The following is a 24,974-nucleotide window of genomic DNA, read 5'->3' as shown; positions in this document are numbered from 1 at the left end:
GACGTGTGCTGTTTCCAAGAAACATGGGCCTGTGACCCTGTTTTTCTCTGTGGGTACTTACATTTTTCAATCCCAGCTACCAGAGGGGTTAGGGGCCGGCCAATGGGGGGCCTTACAGTGTGGATAAGGCAGGATCCTGACATTTCTATCAAAGCGTTGGATGTGGGACACAGTGACATTCAAATGTTAAGACTGTCCTCAGAAAAGTGGGGTGTGATTGATCTGTATAACATCTATGCAAGAGGAACGAACTCGGGGAGTTCTCCCACCCTAGAGGCCTTGCTCTCCTTCTTGGAAACCAAGTCCCTAAAAAATAGAATTGTAGTAGCTGGGGACTTAAACAGGACCTTCGAACCACTTGACAGTACAAATGATCCCCTAGGCCAGGATGAGGATATGCTTTGGGGTATACCATCTTTGAGTATAGATCCTATAAAGCGGTGGACGAAGGACGTATTGCTACTAAATGCAATGTGTTTGGAGCATGGGTTAAGAGCTTTAAACGGGAGGACACCAGGGGACAAAGAAGGTGCTTGTACTTTTGATAATGGCCATAGCAGGAGCAGAATAGATTATGTTATATGTAGTCTTTCACTCTGGCAGGGGGTTTTTGATATGGTCATCAATGGTAGATTGGAAAGCGATCACAATCCCCTTTGTGTGACCCATAAATGGTGGAGCGTGGGGCCTTATGACATGTATACAAGAAACGAACAACTTTCAATAATGGCCAACGACATGCGAAGGTTGAAATGGCCAAGTGTCTTAGCAAATGAAGAATCTATGATTACTATTAAAGCTGAGGTTGATAAAGCTCTCATTTCTATGGAAGCGGCAAAACCTATAATCCGCCTCCTAAGACCACATTTTATGCAACCACTAAGTACTAAAAGTAAAAGACCTCCTAAAGCGGCCAGGTGGTTTAACCGACAGTGTAGGGCAGCCCGATTGGCACTGGGTCATGCGATTAGAGCAAGAGATAGGGCTATGACTAGTGTAGCCAGAAAATCCTACAATATATGTATCCTCCAGGCAAAGAGACAATGGGATGAAGAGCACTGGGCAGAGCTAAAGGAGGCTTCCGGTAGTAAGGATTCCAGGCTTTTTTGGAAGATTATAAAGTGGGGTAGAGGCGGTACCCCAGATAGGCCAGATAACAACGTAGCTGAAGAAGCCTGGGTTGAGTATTTTAGACCTCAATATGCTGATGCAAAGAAGGATGGGTTAGGGGAGGTGTTACCGCCAGTTTTCGCTACTGATAACCTGTTTTCTCTCAAGGAAGTGGAATTAGCTATTTGCTCTGTTAAAGGGGGGAGGGCACCAGGGCTAGACGGAATACCGTCAGATGTCTTCAAACACGACACGAAAAAGTGGGCGAGGTATGTCCTATTATTGAGTAATGCAATTGCCAAGGGTGGGGTGGTCCCGGAGCTGTGGCAAGGTGCCAATATTATACCCATCCACAAAAAAGGAGATTGATCTCTCCCAGCTAATTACAGACCAATAAGCTTGATTGCAACCATACAAAAAGTTCTGGGGAAAATGGTTGTAAATCAGCTTATGGACTGGGTGGACGAGAATAATGCCCTATCCCCCTACCAGGCAGGATTCAGGCGGGCCACTAGCACAATCGACCAAGTCTTTCGTTTTACCATTTTGCGGTGGAGGACGGTATTGCTTGGCAAAGGCTGCCTGTATGTTGCATTTGTCGACTTGCGGGCAGCCTTTGATTTGGTCCCAAGGCAAAAGCTATGGAAGGTATTACATAAATTAGCCATACCAGCTGAACTCCTTACCCTTATCATGCGATTGCATGAATGTAATTTTGCAAGGGTCCAGTGGGGTGGGAATGGCGAGGCATCCTCAGACTTCCCGGTAGAAAGGGGGGTCCGACAAGGTTGTGCAATGGCACCCCTACTATTCTCACTATTCATTAATGGGATTGTGGGGAGGATGATAGATGTTAGTGTAGATGCACCTTCGTTAGCGGGCGTCAGGGTCCCGATCCTGATGTTCGCTGACGACACTCTAATTATGTTTAAGACTCCTGCAGGTCTACAGCGTGCCCTAAATATATTTGATGATTTTTGTAAAGAACATGGCCTTGAAGTAAATGTGGGCAAGACGAAGTTAATGGTCTTTTCCCCCCGCCATAAAGCCCACCCTAGGGTATTTTTGAACAATATCAAGCTAGAGGTGGTTAGCGAATTCACATACCTAGGGGTCCAGATAACAGACGGCTCGGGCTGGTTACATCATCTGGAAAAAACGACATTAAAACACCAACAAATCTCGGGGGCACTGCGGGGGGAACACAGGAAATCCAAAACAAAACCCATCAAGCCTGTCCCTATAGTGTATGACGCAAAGGCTCTAGGTGCGGCCCTATATGGGGCAGAGTTGTGGGCCTGGGATAACCTATCTACCTTACAGACATCAGAAAACAGGTTTTTTTAGAGGAATTACAGGTGTACCCCAGAGCACCACTCTAATTCCACTGTTCTCCGACCTAGGCAGACGATCAATCAGTGATAGAGCAAGATTGCGCCCCATTCTTCACTGGAGACGTCTATGGACAACTCCAGAGATTAAACATTATGCAGATGGATTCCTGGCAATTATCAAGGAAGACACATTTCACAAGATTAATTGGTTAAAAAACTTAAGGGCCATGTTAATTAAATTGGGCCTTTCTAATCTGTGGGAAAATCCCCAGGGCGAAGTCTTCCCAAGCAAAGAAACCCTCAAGTCGCAATATTGGGATTGGGTGGATAGTAGCCTTTTGAGGGGCACGAGATCTGATTCTATGGCTGGCCGCTTTTTGGAAGTTAAAATCTGTCCAATATTGGAAAACTATTGGGACAGTATTACTGCCCCAATGGACAGGAAGTTATTTTTCCAATTAAGGTCTGGATCCCTTCCTTTAAAAATATTGACTGCAGGATGGCAGAACCTGACCTCTAAGTGTTGCCCAGTGTGTAAAGCTGCGACTGAAAGTCTAGGTCATTTCTTATTTGTCTGTAATGCTTATTCGTTACCAAGGAGGGTTTGGCTAACCCGAGTTTGCAAAAATCTTGGGACACGATGTAGTGTAGTGGCTATGAGAATTCTATGTACATCCACTGATGAGCCAATTGCACTTGGAGTGGCTAAATATCTGGGGTGGGCTTGGTCCATTAGGAGGAGGTCGATAGGTAGGGTTTGTTAATGTAGTTCACTAAATGTAATTTTAATGTGATTTTTAATGTAACTTGGTCTTATATTTATGTATAATTTGTATTATATACTATCGTATTTGCTTGCACAACTGTTTTTAGAAATTGTATATGTATATTGATGAATGTACTAGTTGTTATTTGTAATGAATTGTTTGTATGTTGTGCTTTTATGAGATTTCATCTCGAATAAAGCTTATACTACTACTGGTTTAAACCTCTCAAAGTCCAAAGAAAAATGGTGGTAACCTCAGACAGTGTGAACTCCAGCTATTTCCATCAGAATCTTCTAAGTAATACCCCTCTGTTCACATCATCAGTGGCTCCATTGTCCTTCTCATTATCACGATATGAGCTGCAACATCAACAATTTCTCCCAGGCCAGACACGGAAACGGTATTGTCCTTGGTCACCTATAAATCTTCGCAACAGTGCTGAATGAAAACTTTCAGTTAACGCTCCTACTCTCCATGTTCCTAGTCAAGGTCTTCTTCTCAGGCTCTCTCTATCGCTAGTACAGTGTTACATCTATTTTCAAAATAACAAGCCATGTAAATGTACCTGTAAGGAAAAAACATGCAAGCAGAAAATGGAAAACACAATTTCATGCAGAAAGAAATATGGCCTAGTTAGGACAAGTTTGCTTACTAAATCAGTGGTGCACATTTAATTTACATGTGCACATTCAACCACAAGTGAATAAAAGCTGTCAGTACATTAGATTCATATTACATGTTACATACAGATGAAATAACTTTGAGTACAAGTATATAGATGTGACTAAGAACAACATTATAAATGCAAATATTAAATGTTAGTGCACACATCACATAAGTCTTTTCGTTTCTAAAATAAATACATTTTAATAGTGTTAGAAAGATTTTCATCAGCTTTGAAAGAAGTATATAATTTAATATGGTTAACGCACACAATGTATGTATGAGTCTGTAATCCTCCACTGAATGCACTTCAATAGTGAAGTCAAGTGCAACACTTTAGATGAATACCATTAGGATACACAAGTATGTAGTGCTAATTGCACATTTACATTGTGTATTTATGACATATACGAATGGAGGCAAAGTTGCGCTACTCCAATGCCCCCTCTGATGGTGAATCAAGCCATCACATCAAGATAAGCATCTCTTATAAGATGGACAAATCACAGTCTTGTTGTTTTCATCATCTTTCATCCAAATTCCTCCAGACATTTCATGTCATCATAGTATTTACCCAGTCTATATTCTAGTTCTATGTCTGCTCTCTTTCTCTTCAATCCCCTTTTCATTTGTGCACATTTGTAAATTTTATAAACCACAAACAGAGTCAATCCACAAAGAGCAATTATCACCAAGGGACCCAAATGCTTCCATGAATTCCACTCCCTGAGTACCCAAACAATCTGCCTAAAGCAGTAATTCTATTCCCTATTGCTTCCCAAGCACCTGTTGCTTCCAACCCTGTCAAATCTATCTTAAAATCAGTAATGTTCTTAATATATCTCTACAAATCCTTATTGTTATCAGAACTTTTAAGATCAGACAGACCCGCCATCCTTTACTAGGATAATGTCTAACACAAGTCTATTCTGCAAAACCATGCATCTGATAGCAACCATCTCAGTAACTATCACTAAAAATCCTCCAGCCGGACTTGTAGACAACTTATCAACTACAGTGGAAAGCTTTCTAATCTGATGTGAATTCAATATCATCCCTACGGATGGTATTATGGCACCAAAGATGTTTCCCACAATTTCACTAGCACTGGCACCTCTCTTAGTTCTCACATGTTCTTCCCCTGTCTGGTCATCAAGATTTCCCACATGATAGACTTTTGGAAAAAGTATCCCCATGTAACATGTTCCATACCATCTCCTGTGTATCCTACAATGAGTATTCTTCTCACAAATATGGTAGACTCCTAGAATAACAGGATCTGCTCCATTTAAATATAGTCCCCAATTCCCAAAAGTTTCAAAAGTGTAATCACATTCACTCCAACCTACAACATAAGTATCTAAATTAGATGTTCTAGTATAAATACCCCGTTTCCCATAATGTTGCCAATCTAATGCTAATGTTGCTTCCTTTTCAGCTACCTTATGTTCAAGCCATTCTTTAGCCCATATTGGTGCATTTGTGTGATGCTGCTATAATCATAATAATTCTTCTCTTATCTTCTGATGAAGCTATATATTTCTTCTCAACATCTGTCAATATACAAGTCAAATTGTGTCTACGGGCACAAACTGTATCTAAGGTTATGGTGGGTTTGAAGAAATGTCCAACTATATCCAGTGTCCTAGCATCAGGTTGACGATTCAAATATTTCAGCAGGGGAATTTCTGAAAAAAAACATATTTTGTATAATACTATTGGACATATCCTTTCCCATAGAAAAGACTCATCCACAAACTACAAGATACAACATAAGTCAGAGGAATATGATGATATGTAAAATCCTCTGCTGTAGAGGCAGGCAATTGCATACACACATAACAGTCCCTAGCATCCATAGTGTCAACGTATTCATAAAGCAATTTGGAATAAACATTCAATGTAGACCTAAACTCTTTTACATGAAAGGTGTGGGTCAACTCAACATTACAAGCAAAGCAATTAATACTAATGTCACAACAACAAATACCCCTGCACACAAGCATCTACATCTACCAGTATTAGTAATAGGTTCCATGATTTCTATGAGGTAAGATCATTTAGGTGGAAGATAGCAATATAGTCTTCTCTGTCGGTTTCTACCTATGCAGACAGCAAAACAAAGTTCAAGTGTCTATTCAACAAAATATGCTCAAAGGATTTTTTGTGAGACTTTCTTAACCTTACTCTGTGTTCTTCTAAATGACAAACGTACGCTCCTTCAGCAGACTCAGGCCTTGGAACTCTTCTTAGTAGTTTGGGCAAAATCTATTAAGTACTTTCTGATAAATGCACAGTTCATATACACAATGATCACGTCCAGGATAAATTGAGTCAGTCTGTTTAGTGGTAGTGCAACTTCAAAGTTCAGTTCAGCTACAAAGTTCAGTTCAAGGAGGCTCAATTGAATGAAGATTGTTATAGCAAAATGTTCAAAATTATCTCTCCCAGTCATTAGCAGGCAAATATGTCCATTCAGGGGCGGAGTACCTTCAACAAGGTACTCTTGTTCTTGTTGATCTCCTTACTGCTGGCCCTTCCTCATCATTGTCACTTCAGCATCTTCTTGCATAGTGTGTGGTTCTGGCACTTCAGACAAACTGTGTCAAATTGCATATTTATGACATGTAAAAATGGAGCTGAAGTTACACTGCTCAAAAACTTTACTACCAGTCCTCTAATACAACAAATGTCTATTCATTAAATAATAAACAGTAGTTTCTGAAATTTCAAGGTCTGCAGCAAAGAAAAAAAACATCTTGCACAAACAACTATTCAATGTAGAAAACAGGCCTTTCAATATTAATATATTCTCTTATTTATTCATGGAATCTTCGGTTATGTCAAGTTAAGAATTCATGCTTCATTTCAGTTACAAGCCTATTGTTTTTAAGTACGCTTGCCTTCTACAAATTTTACATTTAACACATTTCATTTTTAAACTTAAGCTCTGCGCATTATTTTTTTTATAAGCATTATACACATGACCACATTTGCGGTAGCACACCTGAAGGGGTGAAATGCTCAGTGGTGCACTGCTTCCATTACTAGCCCCACCTCCTGGAACCCCCAAACCTCCCCCTTCTCCCAAAACCACCCAATGTGGCAGCCTGGCACGGGCAGGTGCTCCATGCTACTGAATTAACCATTTTACTTTGCTGTGCGCCATTGGATGTTTCAAAGTAACCGGAGTTTCTTCTTGGTGCTCTCATGGTGCAACAGTGCTGCTGCCATGATTCAAAGCTGTGTTGCCATGCCCCTGGGCTGTTTACAATTACTACCCATGTCAATTAGCCTATTGCACCGATTCTTAATTTGTCCTAGTCCTTCCAAAATGATTACCATAAATGGCGGCAGCAATGTGTCAATCTCTATGCTTCCAGTCTAGCAGTGGGGCCTCTGCCTTATAGTGAGACAGCTGTGCTTGGTCTCCTAAGTCAATGGCTTCAGGATATATGTGTATATATTTGGTTACATTTCCTCCAGCTTATACTTACATCTGGTCCCACTCCAACAATGTTGACTGAACACCAGTGGTTTTGGTCATTCTGAAGGATCTTGTAGCCTGCTGGAGAGGTCTCTGCCGATATCGTGCCAAGCGCTCACTCTGTCATCGTCTGGTTTTCCAGTTAACATTTCTGGTTTTAGACTCACATCTGCGAGCAGGCTAAAAGGCTTCAGACTAAAGTAAAGGGTGTCCGGGGAAGGGAGTTTCTTCTCCGCATTGACACAAAACACCAGATATACGAATCCTTAGTTTGGGCGGTCATGTGAACTATGGAATGCAAAGTGGCCCAAAAATCAGTATCAACCAACTTTTGCATGCACTAGTATTTTTTAGCTGAAAGTTGAAACAAGCACAGAACCAAATAGCCTTGCATCACTTAGCGTCAAATGCCAGATAATGTATGCAAAGTGAGCATAATGGGGGTGGGAACAGGTGGAAAACACCTAGGATTCAAGCAAAGGCAGTTCAACTACAGTCACACAATGTAGTTAGACCTTGCTTTGCATCGAATACTGTGACCAAATGAAAATAGGCAGAATCAAGTGGTTTCAGGAAAATCGTGTACATTATAAGCATCACTTAAAAAAAATAATAATGTCAGTTAATTTCACTATTTTTTTTAATGTTTTCACTTAATTCCAGTTATTTGCACTATTGCTCAGCACCGTGATTGTGTGTAGTATAGGAAGGGGGGCTGGCTTGTGGCTGTACTACTTTAATTCATGTTAAACAGTCACAAGAGTTCAAATCCTGTCTGAATCAGTTATGCTTTATATTTTCGTCCCATCCCTCTACCTCTGCATGAAGGTGTGACGACAGGCACAGCGGGCCACTATGGGGCATTGTGTTCTTGACCACTAAAACAATATGTGTTTTTTGTTGTACCAAAGGTTTCAAAAGCAAAGACTGTGTTCCACAAATAGTATCCGATTACCTGGCCAAGAAATTTGATCTGGATGGACTGATTACCCACACGTTGCCTTTTGAGAAAATCAATGAAGGATTTGAACTGCTACGCTCAGGCAAGAGGTGAGCTTTGCATTTGTGGGATCCATGGGGTTTATTCAAATATTTAAATGATGTTTATGGTGTCGTAACATGTTGCAGCCTTTCAAAGCACTGTTGCAATAATGTGAATGAAGGTAAGCACTCATGCATTGATGAGGCCTGTGAAACTCCTCTGGCTCGCTCAGTCATCTTACACTCTTTAACACCTTTACTACTGTTTTTTTTAATATTACTGAGAGATCATTTGCATTTGGGGACCACATCAGTGAAGGTAATCTCTTCCTAATTTAGGGTTCTATATGTATTGTAATTGGCCACCAACATGAATTCCTGGACAACATGCATAGGGATGAAAACTGTGAGCTAGCGTGATGGATTCTGTGTTATATGCCTCACCACACACGCATACAGCACCCCCCACACACGCACTAATGTCTTCATCTCCATATTAACTTTGACTCTGACTTCGGGTGTCTTCCCTCATTACCAAATGTGTGACTATTGGCAACCGAGAAACAATAAAAAGCAGAGAAATAATGTGGGGAAGTGAATGGGAAAGCATAAAACAGGGCAACAGTGTTTCATTTCCACCATCCTCTGCAGGCACATTTAGCTAGTTAACTTCCATGACCTCCACCTCCTTACCTCTTTGACCTTTCTGCCGTCCTGCCTCAACCTCTCTGCCTCCACACCTAATCTCAATGAAGCCCTAATTTTCCTGCATTCTGGCCCAACAAACGAACATACTGAAAAATACTACTTGCGGGGAAGATGGCGGGCTGATCCCGTGTTGAGGAGCACATGCTGAGACCGCTCCTGTAATGGTCCCCACTACCTCCCGCAACCGCCACCCAGCATCTCGGGACTGATTGTGCTACCCTCACAACAGTACTTGCACTCAATGGGGATTCTAGTGCAGGACAGGAGGGGGTAACAACTTTGCATACAGTGGCTGTTGTTTGGTCTGGAGCTGAGCAAATTGCTGCTGGCCCAGCCTAGCTGGTTGAACTCCTTCTCTCAAAAAATATGAGAGGGACCCCTTAGTGATGTCAAGGGAAATGAGGTACAGACCGTTGTTAAAAGCAATTCTCTTGACCCAGATGAGATGTGATTAAATAGTCAAACAAGCACCCAAAAAAACATTTTTTTCATTCAAAGCGATCGATCAATTTATACATTTATTCAAAGTTTAAAAACACAAGTATTTTCTATAAGTCCATGATTATACATAAATTAAAAACCAATCCTATTACACTCCTGATACAAAACACAGTTTTCCTTCTCACCACCGTACCTAATGTAACGTGATGAGAAAAATTCCTTATAAAATAATAAATGGAACAATTTCTAATTATGACCAGCATAAACAGAAGAGACAACACAACAGTATGACATCACCCCTTGTCAAATACCTATCCACCTTCAAAGGAAATTCAGAAAACCTCCTAATAGATGTATCGATAATATTAACATTCCACTAGGATTGGTTAGTCCTTGAATTGTGTCCAACCCAGCGTCAACGCGTTTCGATGGTATCTTTGATTATGCACCCATCTTTATCAAGACCAAAACATTTATTTGTCTCCTTTTCTTATGTACCAGAGAATCGTTATTTTCAATCCTTATTTTATATGACAGATTTTCTACCGACTCAACGATGATTGCTTGAGCCTTGTCCTGACGGTATTTCTTAATATGTTCTTGTTGCAATTGTCAATCAATTTCAGTGTCACTTGCACTTCATGGCCCGAGCCTCAGCCTTTCGGGTAGATGCATCCAAGGTTGCGTTTATACTGTCCTACTTAGGTGGCGATGCTTCCCAGTGGTCCATATGCTTGGTGGAGAACGATGACCCCATGTTATACAACCTGCCAGTGTTCAAAGAGACGATGCAAAGGATGTTCGCCCCACATACCTTTGTACAAGTAGCAGATAACGAACTCCTTGGTCTGAAACAGGGCAACACAGACCTGCTACATTAAATCACCGTGTTCAGCAGGTTGGTAATTGAAGCTCGTTGGCTCGAATCCAAAAAGGTGTCCGTGTTCTATAGAGTCCTACGTGATGAACTCAAAGACCTGCTTTCCCAGATACCGGAAAGGAATACCGAAGAACCGGTTTATCCCATGATGCTCCTGAACCAATGCAGATAGGTGGTATCCGGGGGCCTCTATCCAAGGAAGAACGCGATAAAAGGAGGAAACAGAATTAGTGTTTATATTGCTGCAAGAGTGGGCACTTTGTTCAGGCATGCCCAGTAAAGCCAAATAGATCAAGAGGGAAGAAACCGTTTGTTCTTCCGATCACCAAGGGAGACGGACTGGGAAACGGGGAAACCCTGTAGATCATGGGGTCCGACTACTGGGTTCTTCGTATACCAAAATCTCGACCCCTGCCTTTTGTGACAACCACCATCATTTGGGTGAGAATGTTATGCTACAGACTCTTTGAGCCCAGAAATGGCAGGTAACAGCCCTTATCGACTCAGGAGCCACCGGAAACTTCATCGACACCAAATACATGACGGATCTGGATATGGCCACGGTACACAAGGAGAAACCCAAAACAGTAAAAACAGTAGATGGCACGGATCTTACGTCTGGTCTTATCCGTTTTCAAACAGAGGACATGAAGATGACGTTTGGAAACAACCACACTGAATCCATTACCTTCGACGTGATCGATGCACCCCAGTTCCGATTGATATTAGGCCTTCCTTGGTTGGTGTACCACAGCTCCCGTATTGATGGGGCATCCAGGGTTATGTCACTGGATTCGGCTAGCTGTTCTGCATACTGCTACCCGCAGACAGACACTCCTAGTACCACAGAGGTACAAGCCCATGCGTTGCCCCTAACTGGAATGGGTATGTTCTCCCAAGGGGAAGTGCCTGATGACAACTCGGACCTTGCTAACGTGTTTGATAAAAAAGGAGCAAGGACTCTTCCTCCGCATCGTAGCTTTGACTGCAGAATCAAACTAATACCAGGCTCTACTCTTCCTTGTAGCCGTATATATTCCCTTACGGAAAAGAAGAATGAACACCTATGTAACTACCTAGAAGAATACCTGCTTAATGGGTTCATACGACATTCCAGATCGCCGGTGTCATCTCTCCTCTTCTTCGTGGCCAAGAAGGAGGGGGACTTAAGAACGTGCATTGATTTTAGGGCCATGAATGCTATTACGGTAAAAAACTGTATCCCGTACCCCTGATATCCAATCTGCTGGACCAGGTGAAGGACGCCAACATAAATACCAAGCTGGACCTGCGCGGAGCTTACCATCTCGTCAGAGTCCGGAAGGGTGACGAATGGGAGACTGCTTTCAGAACTAAATTCGGTCTCTTCGAGTACCAGGTCATGCCTTTCGGACTCTGCAACACTCCTGCTGCCTTCCAGTATTTCATCAATGAAGTGCTGAGGGAATACATTGATCTGTTTTGCGCCGTCTACATAGACGATATCCTGTGCTTCTCCAACAACATGCCCGCGCACGTTCATCATGTACGCACTATCTTACAACGACTACAGCAACATGGCTTGTACATGAAACTGGAGAAGAGTGTCTTCCACACCACCTCTGTTGAATTACTGGGACACATTATAACCCCTGATGGTATTCAAATGGATAACAAAAAGGTTGGGGCTATACTGCAATGGCCATCCCCCAGCTCCGTGAAACACGTCCAGAGATTCCTGGGATTTGCAAATTACTATAGCCGCTTCATTTTGGGTTTCTGTGCATTAGTTACTCCTATCACCTGGTTGTTCGTAAAGGAGCCCAGTTCCAGTGGGACCACAAGGCCAAATAAGCCTGCCAAGAAGTGAAAACAAGGTTCACCACGGCTCCCATTTTGATACATCCCAATGCCGAACAGCCTTTCATAGTGGAGGCCGATGCCTCACAAGACGCCCTGGGGGGCATGCTGTTTCAGAGAAACACTAAAACGGGCCTGTTGCACCCAGTGGCTTTCTACTCCAGGAAATCGCTACCAACCGAACGCAATTGCACTATTTCAGACTGTGAACTGTTAGCCATAAAAGCCACGTTCTAGGAATGGCATAATTATCTGAAGGATGCTAGGCATCCAGTGACCGTCTACACTGATCACAGGAACCTGCAGTTCCTTCGTTCGGCTCGAGCCCTTACCTCCAGGCACTTACGTTGGACTTTGTTCTTCAACGAATACTCCTTTCGCATCACTTACCGAACCGGCGGAGAGAATGCCAAAGCCGATGCGTTGTCCCGTCTTGAGGAAACCGAAGAGTCCACGTCTGTGGCTGAAACCACAACCATTATCCCTTTCAAGGAAGAATCCTTACCATGGCCTTTCTTTCTTGACTCCACAACCATATATAACAGAAAGAAACCACGTCATGGATAGGGTAGCTCCAAGGAATCACAGCACAAAACGGATATTGGTATAAGGGAGACCGTTTCTACCTAACCAAGATGGATCACCGACAACAAGCACTATACATGTGTCATGACCACCTGCTGTCCAATCATCCAGGACATGCTAAAACCCTAGACTTGCTACAACGTCATTTTTGGTGGCTCTCAGTGAGTACTGATGTATACGCCTATATAAACCGTTGTGCCATTTGCGCTCAGGGAAAAAACACATCCCAGGCTTCAGTAGGTCTGCTGCACCCTATTCCTGTACCACCGTATCCATGGCACACCGTCTCCATGGACTTTGTTGTTGAGCTGCCAACGACTCATGAGGGATACACCACTATCCTTACCATTGTGGATCACCTTACCAAAATGGCACATTTCGTACCCCTGAAGAAACTACCCACAGCTTCTGAGCTTGCTATGATCTTTATGCATAACATAGTCAGGTTACATGGCATAACGTCAGTAGTGATCACGGACAGAGGCTCACAGTTCCTGTCTAGGTTCTGGAACGAAGTTTGTAACGCTATGGACATGGTAGTGCGCTTATCGTCGGCTTACCACCCCCAGACCGACGGACAGGCGGAGAGAACGAACCAGACCATGGAGCAGTACCTTTGCTGCTTACTATTGACTTTGGAGAAAGAATGGTCCGAGGTGCTGTGGATGGTGGAATACACCTACAACAACAGCAAACATTCAGCCATAGGCATGTCACCTTTTTTCTGTCTCATAGGGCGCCATCCTCAGACAGTCCCCTGGGAGAAGCCACAAGAGAGTCCTTTCCCCACTGTACAAGCCTATCATGCCCTCCTTTGTTGTCTCTGGCAACAAGTCCGATTTGAGTTGGCAAAAGCAAACGAGAACTATAAACAGAATGCAGATAACCACAGGCAGGCCGAGCCACACTACAAGGTGGGGGATAGGGTGTGGGTGTCCATAAGCAACCTCAATGTACATTGCCCCAAAAAAGTGTTACCACGCTACATAAGACCTTATGGTATCAAGAAGGTGATAAATCGTGTCTCCACAAAACTCTCCTTACCTCCCCAGATGAAAATACATCCGGTTTTTCATGTGTCCCTCCTGCCGCCTGTTCACCCTGAGTGGTTAGTCTCCTCCCCGCCTCCTCCTGTTCTCATGGGCGACCACGAGGAGTACGAAGTCAGGGCTATTCTTGATTCTGGTAGGACCCGAGGTAGGCTCTTTTACCTGGTGGACTGGAAGGGTTATGGTCCGGAGGATAGGTCCTGGGAACCCCTGTCCCATGTCCGTCCCTCCTCCCGGTTGGTTCGGGCTTTCCATGCTAATCATCCCCTTTGTCCTCGGCCTGCCACCCCTGTGTGATCTGCGGGGTTGGTTGGGGGGGTCTGTTTTGTGGGGGCTGCTGTCACAATTCCGATCCCCGAATGAATGCGGAAGTATGAACCTGCCTTGGTACACGAAGTCGAGTCAGTGGTTTAGCTTCCAGAGACCGGAAGCTGACGTCACTCCAGTACCGGCGCATCCAGGGGAATCCGCATAACCATTGGATTAACGCCTTTACCCCAACAGACGTTTCATGAAACTCTGCTTTCGTGACTCCTTCACCGTGGGAGAGAATCACGCTCGGTGCTTCTCTCTGGACTAAGGTACGCTTCTGTTGCTTGCTGAATCTCTCCACACGCCGTGGAGGACTTTCTGTGTTTGCCATAAACTCCGGGATACCTGCTTTGTTTTTGTATGGCTTCCAACATGTGGGTGCGTAGTTGGGACTATTGACATATGAGTAACCCGCGCAGGAGCGCTTGTTTGCTTTCTGGTTGACTACGTGCAGGAGGGCTTGCTTGCCTTCAGACAACGCGCAGGAGCATTTGTTTGCTTTCTGGTTGTCTACGTGCAGAAGCGCTTGCTTGCCTTCAGGGTTTCCACGCGCAGGAGCGCGTGTTTGCTTTCTGGGTGTCTGCGCAGGAGCGCAAGAATACTTTCGGATTTCCACGCGGAGGAGCGCTTGTTTTACTTTGCAGTCTTCATTTGATGACTTCCTGACTTTGCTTATGGTTTCCCCAGCTGCCTTGCTTAGGTGATTATGCTGATTTACCTATATTGACATGTTTATGAAGAGGGTGGGGGTGTGCACGGCTCAAAAGTAATATCCCTTCCCTGCTCTCCTATTCCAGGTGGCGTTTCTCAGGGGTCAGTAGGAACACAGAGGTCAGGATCCCGATTTTCTACAACCCATCCTTTTTTCTTCCTGGCATCCCCCCCAGTCCCATCTTCATCCTTGTTAGTTTTCAGCCTCTACTAGGGTAAGGTGGTGGATGTTCATGTTACCTCTGCGAGATCACCTCGCATGACTACGGTAAGACTTGTGGGGTTCTGACAGATAGTAGAGAGGAAGGGGGTGGACAGGCCCTATTAATGGACGAGGCCTGATTGACATGGCTGGCATCCCGTAGTAGGATATACCAGTGGGGAGATTTTTGCAAGCTGTTACATTGTGTGTGCCAGGGAGCCTTGTGCCCCCGGTTCTCCCTTGAGTGACAGGACCAGATGGTAGGGTGCTTGGAGATCCTTCTTTGATTGCGGAGAGTTTTGTGAATTACTTCGCATAACTTTAGTCAGTAAAGGAATTCCTATCAGCAGATGTGGTGCACCGCTTTATAAGGGATTTCCCACCCCAGACCCTCTCTGATGTAGCCCGGGCGGATCTAGACCTTAAACCCACTGTGGAGGAATTTTCTAAAGCGCTGGGAGACCTAAATTCTGGCAAGGCCCCGGGCCCTAGTGGATACCCTTGTGATTTTTTTAAGAGATATTCCATGAAATTGGGACCTCATTTGATGAGAGTGGTGGAGGAGGCGCGAACACACAGTGGCCTCCCGCGGGATTGGCATCACGCCGAGATAGTTGTGTTTCATAAACCGGGTCGGCCTCTGGACCAACACGCCTCATATTGCCCAATATCGTTATTAAATATTGAGGCCAAGATCCTCGCTAAGGCCTTGGCCAATGGTCTTCTGTCCCATAATACTTCCTTGATTCATCCGGACCAGGCGGGCTTCATGCCTCATAGGGCAACACGTCACAATATACGTTGGACACACGTAGCCTTGGCCGCAATTCGGGACTTTGATCAACCGGCCGCACTTCTCCTAGCAGACATAGATAGAGCATTTGACTCTCTCAGCTGCACGTATTTGTTTGCCCTGTTAGATCATTTGAATATTGGACCCCGATTCTTATCCTACCTTAAACTATTATACACAGACTTGACAGCATCGGTTTGTGTTGCGGAATCAGTCTCCTTTACTTTTCCTATCAGCCGGGGCACTTGCCAGGACTGTCCACTGTTGCCATATTTATTTGTTCTGGCAATGGAACCCTTGGCCGCTTGGGTGCAGATGGATGCACAAGTGGCAGGGTTTGAGTGGACCCGGGGACTATCAGACAGCATCGCATTGCATGCGGACAAAGTCCTGTTCTTCTTGACAGATATCAATAAAACTGGACCGAGGATATTACGTATTATGCAGATATTTGGGGAATCTTCCGGTCTGTTTATGAATCCTCGTAAATCTACCCTATGGGTGTTGGGGAAACATAAGGAGTTGGCCGCCTGAGCCTCTTCAGTGCAGGTTACTACAATAGGGGTAAAATACCTGGGAGTCTTCTTGTCCGATTCGACGGGGGTTTCCTGGGACAGAAATATTGAGCCAGTGTAGACAAGGGTCTGTGATGAACTGAATACTTGGTCCCTTATGCCACTCTCCTTTCCGAGTTGATTGACAATCTTCAAAATGGTATTGTTACCACAATTGCTATATCAACTACAAAACCACCCATACCCGGTCTCTCCGGCATGGCTTCGTCAGGTCACCTCGGTCCTAAGGCAATTTTTTTGGGCAGGTAAGGCATCCAGAGTGGCGTTGAAAACATGTTTCCAGCCAACATACTGCGGGGGTTAGCCACCTCAGATGTACAATCATTATACATGGCCTCACATCTCCTGATCTTGAACGATTGGTGGTATGGGGACAGAAGTGACCCCGCATATGCGTTGGAAAGACAATACATGGGAGAGGTCACCCTTCACACTATTCTGTATTCTGCCTCCCGTCGTACAGCTTTACCGTCGGCTACGAGGGTAGTCTTTCAGGTGTGAGACAGGCTCTGGGAAAGTTGGGTAGGTGGGGCAGATTGATGAAGGAAATACCACTATGGTCGAATGGGGGTCTGCCTCAGTTGGAGGCCTTGACTGGATTCCGAGGATGGGACAACATAGGGATTTCCACCTTGGGAGATGTGATGTAGGGTACAGTCTGGAAGTCTTTTCAAGATCATCAACAAGAATACCAGATGCCAAAGACCTAGTTTTTTAGATACCTTTAATTTTGGCATGCCCTTCTTCCCAGTATTACAGAACTGGAATCCCTCCTCGAATTCAGTCCCATTGAAGCAAAATTGTTCATGGGGGACTGACAAGACCATAACATTTCCAAAATGTATCAATCATTAGTAACAAATAGCCCCACCACGCTTGACAAACAAAGGTTGGTGTGGGAGGGAGACCATGGCCCATTAGACGGAGATGACTGGAATGATGCATTAGCATACCCCCGGGGGGCAGCGATTGCAATGCAGCTCCGACTATTTCAATGTAACTATTTACATAGGGTGTACTTTACCCACGTTCGGTTGTGGAGGGTGGGCCTAGTGACATCCCCAACGTGTTTGCGATGTGGTCGGGAGGATGGCACCCTACTCCATACAGTGTGGCAGTGTACAGCGCTTGCTAGGTTTGGCGGGGGTATTGGCCTGTTTGATGGAGATGTTGGGGTGGGAGCTCCCTTCCTCACCTAGGTTAGTGCTTCTACATATCATGGAAGGCAATGGTGGGAACATATATAAACGTCATCTACTGTTATTGGGCCTAGTGATAGCAAAACAAGATATTGCACGAAACTGGAAAGCTGAAGCCCGGCCTTCCTTATCGACATGGAAAAATGGCTTGGATTTTAACATGGGGTTGGAGATACCCATCTTTAAAGCACGGGGCTGCCACAAAAACACCCAAAGATCTGGAGGCGGTGGGCGGAGTATACAGGCATCTATTTAGAGCCCAATACATCCTGGGATGATAGCATGGGACTAAGATACATGAGGCAAGTGGCTCGAAAGGAACTGCTTTACCGTGAATTAGACCTCAAGTGGTGCTGGAGAGGTAGAATTGTGCAATGGGGGGGAGTTAACTGGGGTAAGCTTAATTGTTTTTCTTATCCATGTTATACCAAGAGAAAGCATGCATACAAAATGTCATTGCCAATGTGTTGTGCTTGAAATGTAGCAGAAGACCTCTAGTCGGAGGGGCTTTGCATTGTATGTGCTCATTGACGCAATAAAATCTGTTTATAAAAAAAAGAAAAGATGGTCACAATATTTTCATATGGAATTTGAAGCTTCACAAGCCCTCAGCCAATGGCGGCAAGGGTCTTCACAGTCTTCTTCTTAGCCCTAATCTTAATGTCTAACCAGAGCGGGGGTGCCAAAGGGAGTATGGGCTTGACTAGCTCTACATATGTGGGGTAGGTTATATATATATATCTACAAAAGGGATGGAGGAATTATTATACAGTGAGTGGTAGGGATGCGAAGTAGGTGGGGAGGGCATGGGGGTGGTCCGCACATCGCTTCTTGAGGGCTGTCAATGCAACTGACAGCATAAGGGGGTGCATGATTCCCTTTCACAGTAACAGGGAGGGTTGGTTTGGGTTAGGGGAGCTGCGGGGAGCATTGGTGGGTGTTAGTGTTAAACAGTTTGTGCACTTCACAAAAAGGGGTGGTGGGGGCAGTCTTAGGAGTCAGAATAATTCGAAACTGTATTCGGCATGTAAAATAGTGAGGAGGGTGGTTGGCAGTTAGAGATGGTGACTAGGCTGTAAGGTCATATAGTCGGGCTAGTTAATGACTAGTTTAAAATGAATGTGTTGGAATGTGGCAGGCTTAAATTAGATGAGGAAACGACAACAAATTTGCGAGGAATTAGCACCATACAAGCCACAAATTGTTGGGGTAACTGAAACTCACTTAGCATTCAAAGATCGACAAGTATTGAAGCAGCTGGGGTATGAGCCGCTTATATGCACTTCTCAAACAGTGTCTATACGGGGGCTGCATTAATGAAAACTAGGAAACTAGCTGCTAGGATTTAGAAAATTGCTTCTGGTAGTAGGGGCAGATATGCTATTGCACAGCTCGCCATCAATGAGCTGACATATACTATCTGTGTAGTGTATGGCCTTAACTCGGACAATCCAGCAGTTTTTTATTATTTAAATTTGGAATTGTTGGATTGGGGTAGAAATTTGATCTTAATGGGGGACTTTAACTGTGTGGTCAGCTATCATATAGATACTACTAATGGGCAAGCTAGTGTTAGGATGGTTAAAACATGGGCATCTTTCATGGAAATAATTAGACTGCATTGCCTTGTTGACCACAGAGAGCTTTGCTCCCCTTGATACCATGTTGACTCATAGTCAATGTTCTTGTATCAATCTGATTTTGGTAAAAGGATAGCTGTTGGAAGGAGCATCTATTGAGATCTGTCCTAATTTTACCTCAGACTACAACCCCATTATATTTTATATGCAGTCTAGTTCAGTAGAAGGAAGGGACAGTCGATGACCCTTTACATTTCCTTGAAAATTGCTTGCCATTATGAAATATCAGGTTAATTTGAAGCGCCTACTTTTAGAGTATATATTGAATAATAAAGGTACTGCTTCGATTGCAACTGTCTGGGACTGCATGAAACCATATATACAGGGGATGATCCTTTGGTTTATTTTGGCTCAAAATAGGGGCAAACAGCTAGAGGAGGCCCAAATTCGGCAGGAGTGTTTGGATCTGGAAAAAGATCCTTTACATGCAATTCTCTTTAAAGACCCCCAGGAGCAGTCACTACATCTAAAGGTAATTGAGAGATGACAAATACTCAATAGGGGGTTAAAGGAGAGGGTGGCTGCTATTTAACAGAATATTATGGCTTCCCAATATGAATTTAGGGCAAAGGTGGGGCATCTTCTGGCTTACCAGATTTCTGATAAAAAAGCAAATACTATTATCTGTCAGATTGTAGGGGAAAGTGGTGTAGTATACATAAACCCTCAATCAATCATAGGACAATTTGCTATATTCTATCAAAAACTGCACCATAGGTCTGACAGCAACAACTATCAGGCTGCAGGCAAGGACCTACAGGAGTGTGGTATGTCCTGACTCGATCTCCAACAGCAACATGTCCTGGAGAGGGAAATCAGCCTCAGGAAGGTTGAGATAGCTATAAATACTTTACCTTCAGGGAAAGCAGCTGGGGAAGATTCAATACTGTTGGAATTCTATAAAGTCTTTATTGATATTCCAGCACCAAAGCTCTTTGATTTGGTAACTGCTATTAGCAATGGAGAAGCTGCTCTGCTGTCATGGGGACAGACCAACATTGTGGTTTGTCTCCAATAAGACAAACCCCCTGAGGAACGGAGTTCTTATTGACCTATCTCCCTGATAAACGCGAATGCAAGGTCTTCTCTAAAATTCTAGTCCTGCGTCTCGCTCCAGTTATACATAATGTGGTCTCAGAACAACAACATGGGTTTATCTCTGATAGAGACACCACGGTACACACCAATACTGCAATTGCGGCGTTAGATGTGGCTGGTAAAATTAAGGATAACATAGGTATGATTATGGTGGATGCAGAGAAGGCTTTTGATTGAGTTATTTAAGGGAGCACTTTGGCTGATCATGGCTGAAACAGCAACCTGTTTATTACACTTGTACAGATGCTCTGTAAGAACCCGGTTGCTAATGTCTTGATCTGCGGACATTCATCTTCTTCTTTTCCAATAGGACTGGGCACACGGCAGTGTTGTCCACTCTTTCCTTTGCTGTTTGCCCTTTACATCGAACCTTATTTAAGACACTTGAATGGGAACAAGGGTATACAACCTGTCCGGCTTAATGGTACTGATCTCAAAATAATGCCTTACGCTGATGATGTCCTCAGTCTTTGCCAGTAACCCGTATAATGCTGTCAATATAATATCCAAGGAGGCTGAACAATTCGGTTCCTTCTCCGGATAAAATGTGGACACAGGTGATTTTAAATTTCAAATCACAAACCCCTGTGATAGGTGTGGCACACACTGATACGTATCTCGGCATATGCTTGTGTAGTCGCTTGGAGAATATTATCCCACTTAATTATGAATCTCTTTTGAAAAGAGTTATAGTGAAACTGCGACAACGGCACAAACTCCCTTTGAGCATCTTAGGTAGATGTAATATTGTTAAAATGAATATACTGCCAAAGTTTCTATATCTGTTTTGTTCAATACCACTTCGAGTTCTAGATTCTTTCTTCAAACAATTAGACAGGGCAATTAGTAGTTTTATGTGGGGTTATAGGAGACCTAGGCGTGCCATCCGCTTCCTGAAGCTACCCTATAACAGGGTGGATTTAAACTACCAGACTTTAAGCTATTTTTTTGGGCATCATTTACTGGCCACATTTGAAGTTTATTGGTTGGAAACAAGGGTGGGCAGACTGCATATTTTTATTTTTTATTTTACGGAGTGTTATATAGCACGAACTTGACCCGAAGGTATCGGGTATCAGAGCACTTTACAAAAGCACCAGTTGTATTACTTGAGGACACATTCATTTTTGTTAGGCACAGGGAGATTAAGTGATTTGCCCAGAATCAGAGAATGAAGCACGTCCTTTCAGAGACACCAACTTGGTTCCCCAGATTAGAGTCAACCGCCCTAGCCGTTAGGCCACCACCTATCACATGGGTACCAATTAGCACTAGGTATATATTGACATCTCTTTTTTCATGAATTGATGGATCCTGACTACTTTAAGCAGGTGAGGTTCAAAGTAGTAAGGGATATAGTGTGAATTTGATGAGAAATCTGTACAAGATTTTCTTTACCAACTGTTCATTTGTTGATTATGCTTTGGAGCAATACTCTATTCCCTGACATATTTCATGACAACGTAGGACAACTTTGGGGTCGGCATAGTTAACTTGGGACAGCTGTATGATAGGCATGGTTTCTGGGCATTTAATTCCCTACGGGCTGCATTTGGGCTCTCGCAGCACCATTTAAAAAAATATATCTGCAGGTGAGGCACTATATTGTTATTGCAATTAAGTATAGCAATGATATAGTAACGACTGACCTTCTCTCTTGTTATTATCAATCTGGGCAAGAAGGAAAGATGGTTAGTATAAGTATAATCTATCAGAAGTACATGGCCTATACACTTGATGATAGTACTCGCATTAAAATGGAGCCAGCGCCAGATGACCGCTTACGACTGCTGAGTTAAAGGATGCATTCGTTATTTTAGATCAGTCAATCAGCTCGACCAGTCTTAAACTACAGCAATTTAAGACAATTTTAATGTTATAATATACACCAGATAGCATCTCGAAATGGGGTGCGATGGGACTTCAGAGCGCTCATACTGCCCCAAGTGTAAGCATTACGCAGCAGATATAGTACACATGTTCATCAAGTGCCCTAAGCTGATAGTATGTTGGGGCAGTTTATTTGAATTGATCTCAGTGCATCTTGGGATTGAAATTAACCTGAGCTATAAGGAAATCATGTTGGGTTATATATTTGCATTGGCTCCCAGCCTGAGGGCATTAATTATAATTATAATAGTTAGCCCCCTTCTATGTGTTCCTAGGGCATGGATTGATCCTACACCTCCCAAGGTGTAGAATTTTGGACTATGCTTTGCCAAATCTACGAATGTGAAACTTTAATTGCCAAAGCTCTGGGTCCTCGATCAATTAAAAAAGTGGGAAAAATGTTGTTACATTAGCTTTGGTCCTAGCCAATTGTTCTATTCATCTCTTTTCTGGTCACTTTAGATCAACTTATAAATCTAACCTTAACTTTCCTCTATATAATTTTATTTAATGTTTTCATTGTCTGGAGATATTTTGTTTATGTAAGTGATTGCATTGATTATTCTGACTCTTTGTAAAAATCAAATAAAAATCTAATTGAAAAAAATAACTAAAAAATAGTACTAGCAACTGACATGCCAACAAAAGTCAGCCAGTCAAAGTAGTTATCTGCTCGGTCTCATGATGTCATATGGTCAGAAGCCTAAGTCTTTTCCTCTGATTCAACCACCTTGCTATGCTCTCTCTGTGATTTCATCACTCTGCCGTAGGCCATGTGATGCCATTTCGTGTCATAATGTTGCAAATTTTTGGTTTTCACGCATGAAAAAAATCACCCCCATAAATGTTGGTAAGTATGGGAACTCAACAGAGACTATGACAGATCCATTGCTTTGAGACTTCCTCACAGTGCCCAACAGAAAGCACCACACCAGCTTCACGGCCTTGGTATCTTTCAAGACCTACCGTCCTATAAGTAGACCCAACGATCAGCTTAGGAACAGGAAGAGCTCCAGGGAAAATTAAAGAGCAGAAAGGGGGTATTGTGGCATTCACCCAAGATCTGGACCACGTAAATGACTACACCACACATGGAGCTCCGTAATACATGTCTTTATTCTCTGGCATGCAACAGTTAACTGAACACACAGCGTCATAGACTTTATTAACCACACCCAGACACACCCAAATCCCTCCCAACTGATTCAGTAACTTTGTAAGGAGTCTGCCTAGGACCAAAAGGGTCCCACTGCACATAATGACACTACACTACAGGTATCACCTTGTCCAAAAGCAAAAAGAAATAAAAGGTGCCCATGTAAAAAAGAAAGATAAACAGAGTGATGAAAGATTCAATTCAAACTTATTTACACCGATGTCGTTGTGGCATTGTCACACAAGAACTGGATTAACAGGTATATACCATTATGGCAAATGCTAAACCCCCAAGAAAAGTCTAGCTATCTCGACTTTACAGGTGCATGATGTTATATAAGAGGAGGAGTTAGCATTTACAATGGATTTTCCGGTTGCAGAAGCAGAGACCGTGTGTGTTCAACAAAGGCTCTAGTCTCCTAGGCAGTGGAAGACAAATCATATTTTAATGAGCGATCAGTGTCTGTTTCTGGTCCAAATGGGATGTTTCTGAGCACTTGAGATATCACATCAGGCTAACCCCGAACTATGGTAGGGGCTGGCACCCACCCACCAATCCTTGTCAATATGGATGATTGCACATTGTGATCAATTGAAGAGAAAACTGCATTATATCACTAACGTATTGAGGCACACTGAAAATATATACATTAAACCTGCAAAAGAAAACTGTGTAGCAGTAATACTAGCAGCTGTTGATCATTGACCCATATAACTGACGTGCATTTTTATCTATTCCAGTATTCGAACAATCTTGCTGTTTTGAGGAATGAACTCTGGAAGCCTTCTGGTGCCTTGGAAAATGTGGAGACCGTGATATTTCAAAGAAAAATTGAGATTGCTTCCAATGTATATTTCCTTTTAAATACGCCTCATGCAAATAAAAGTATCATCAATGGTTGCATTGAAATAAAGACTCGTTATCTATCAGCTTCGTAAAGTAGAATCCAGTGAATTTGCGCAATTCTAATATGTTGCAATCATTCTTGGTAAAATGGTGTCTGGCTCGGGTGTAATGTTTGCTGTGCCTTATTATAGGTAGATATTTGCATCTTTATAGCATTTAGCTGCTGCCGTGGGAGGCTTCAGCCTTTAAGATTTATCACATCCTTCCATGCAAGCAGTCACTCACACACTCATAGACGTGGCAATTGACCCAACCGTCCTTGAACTCACTTATTCAGTCATTTCCCAGTGCACTGACCCAATAATCCATGCACTCACTCATTAATCAATCATCTGTACAGTGTGTCACTTGTTCGTTCATCCATGCACTTACCGATCCAGCTAATCGTTGACCCATTCTAACACTCACCCATCCACACTGACTCACCAATCAGGGGTAAAATAGCCACACCTATTTGCTTTATACATCCTTATTCAAGAAATGCACATCAGACAGGATTGGTTCCTTTCTTACCCCCATTGACTATAGAAACATTATCATCCAACACCAGACTGACCAAAGAAGCAATCCAAGATAGGGTTGTTGAAAAATACAGTCACAAATAGTTTTTTCCCCTTATGCAAATTACATACTGCTCTTTGCCAAAAA

At 43.3% G+C, this 24,974-nt stretch overlaps 1 protein-coding gene across 1 annotated transcript in view; it reads left to right on the top strand.

The window, feature by feature from the left end:
- Nucleotides 1–24,349, top strand: part of LOC144818544 (alcohol dehydrogenase 1-like) — a 357,072-nt gene extending 332,723 nt beyond the window's left edge. The window contains exons 8-9 of the mRNA XM_078676065.1: nucleotides 8,273–8,411; nucleotides 24,161–24,349. Coding sequence (XP_078532191.1) covers nucleotides 8,273–8,411; nucleotides 24,161–24,185 — 164 coding nt within the window. The 3' untranslated portion in view covers nucleotides 24,186–24,349. The remainder of the gene's footprint in view (nucleotides 1–8,272; nucleotides 8,412–24,160) is intronic.
- The last annotated feature ends 625 nt before the right edge of the window (nucleotides 24,350–24,974 follow it).

The sequence above is a fragment of the Lissotriton helveticus genome, chromosome 2_1 (genome assembly GCF_964261635.1).
Source record: "Lissotriton helveticus chromosome 2_1, aLisHel1.1, whole genome shotgun sequence".
Lineage (NCBI taxonomy): Eukaryota > Metazoa > Chordata > Amphibia > Caudata > Salamandridae > Lissotriton > Lissotriton helveticus.
This window is presented reverse-complemented; position numbering and strand designations above follow the sequence as displayed.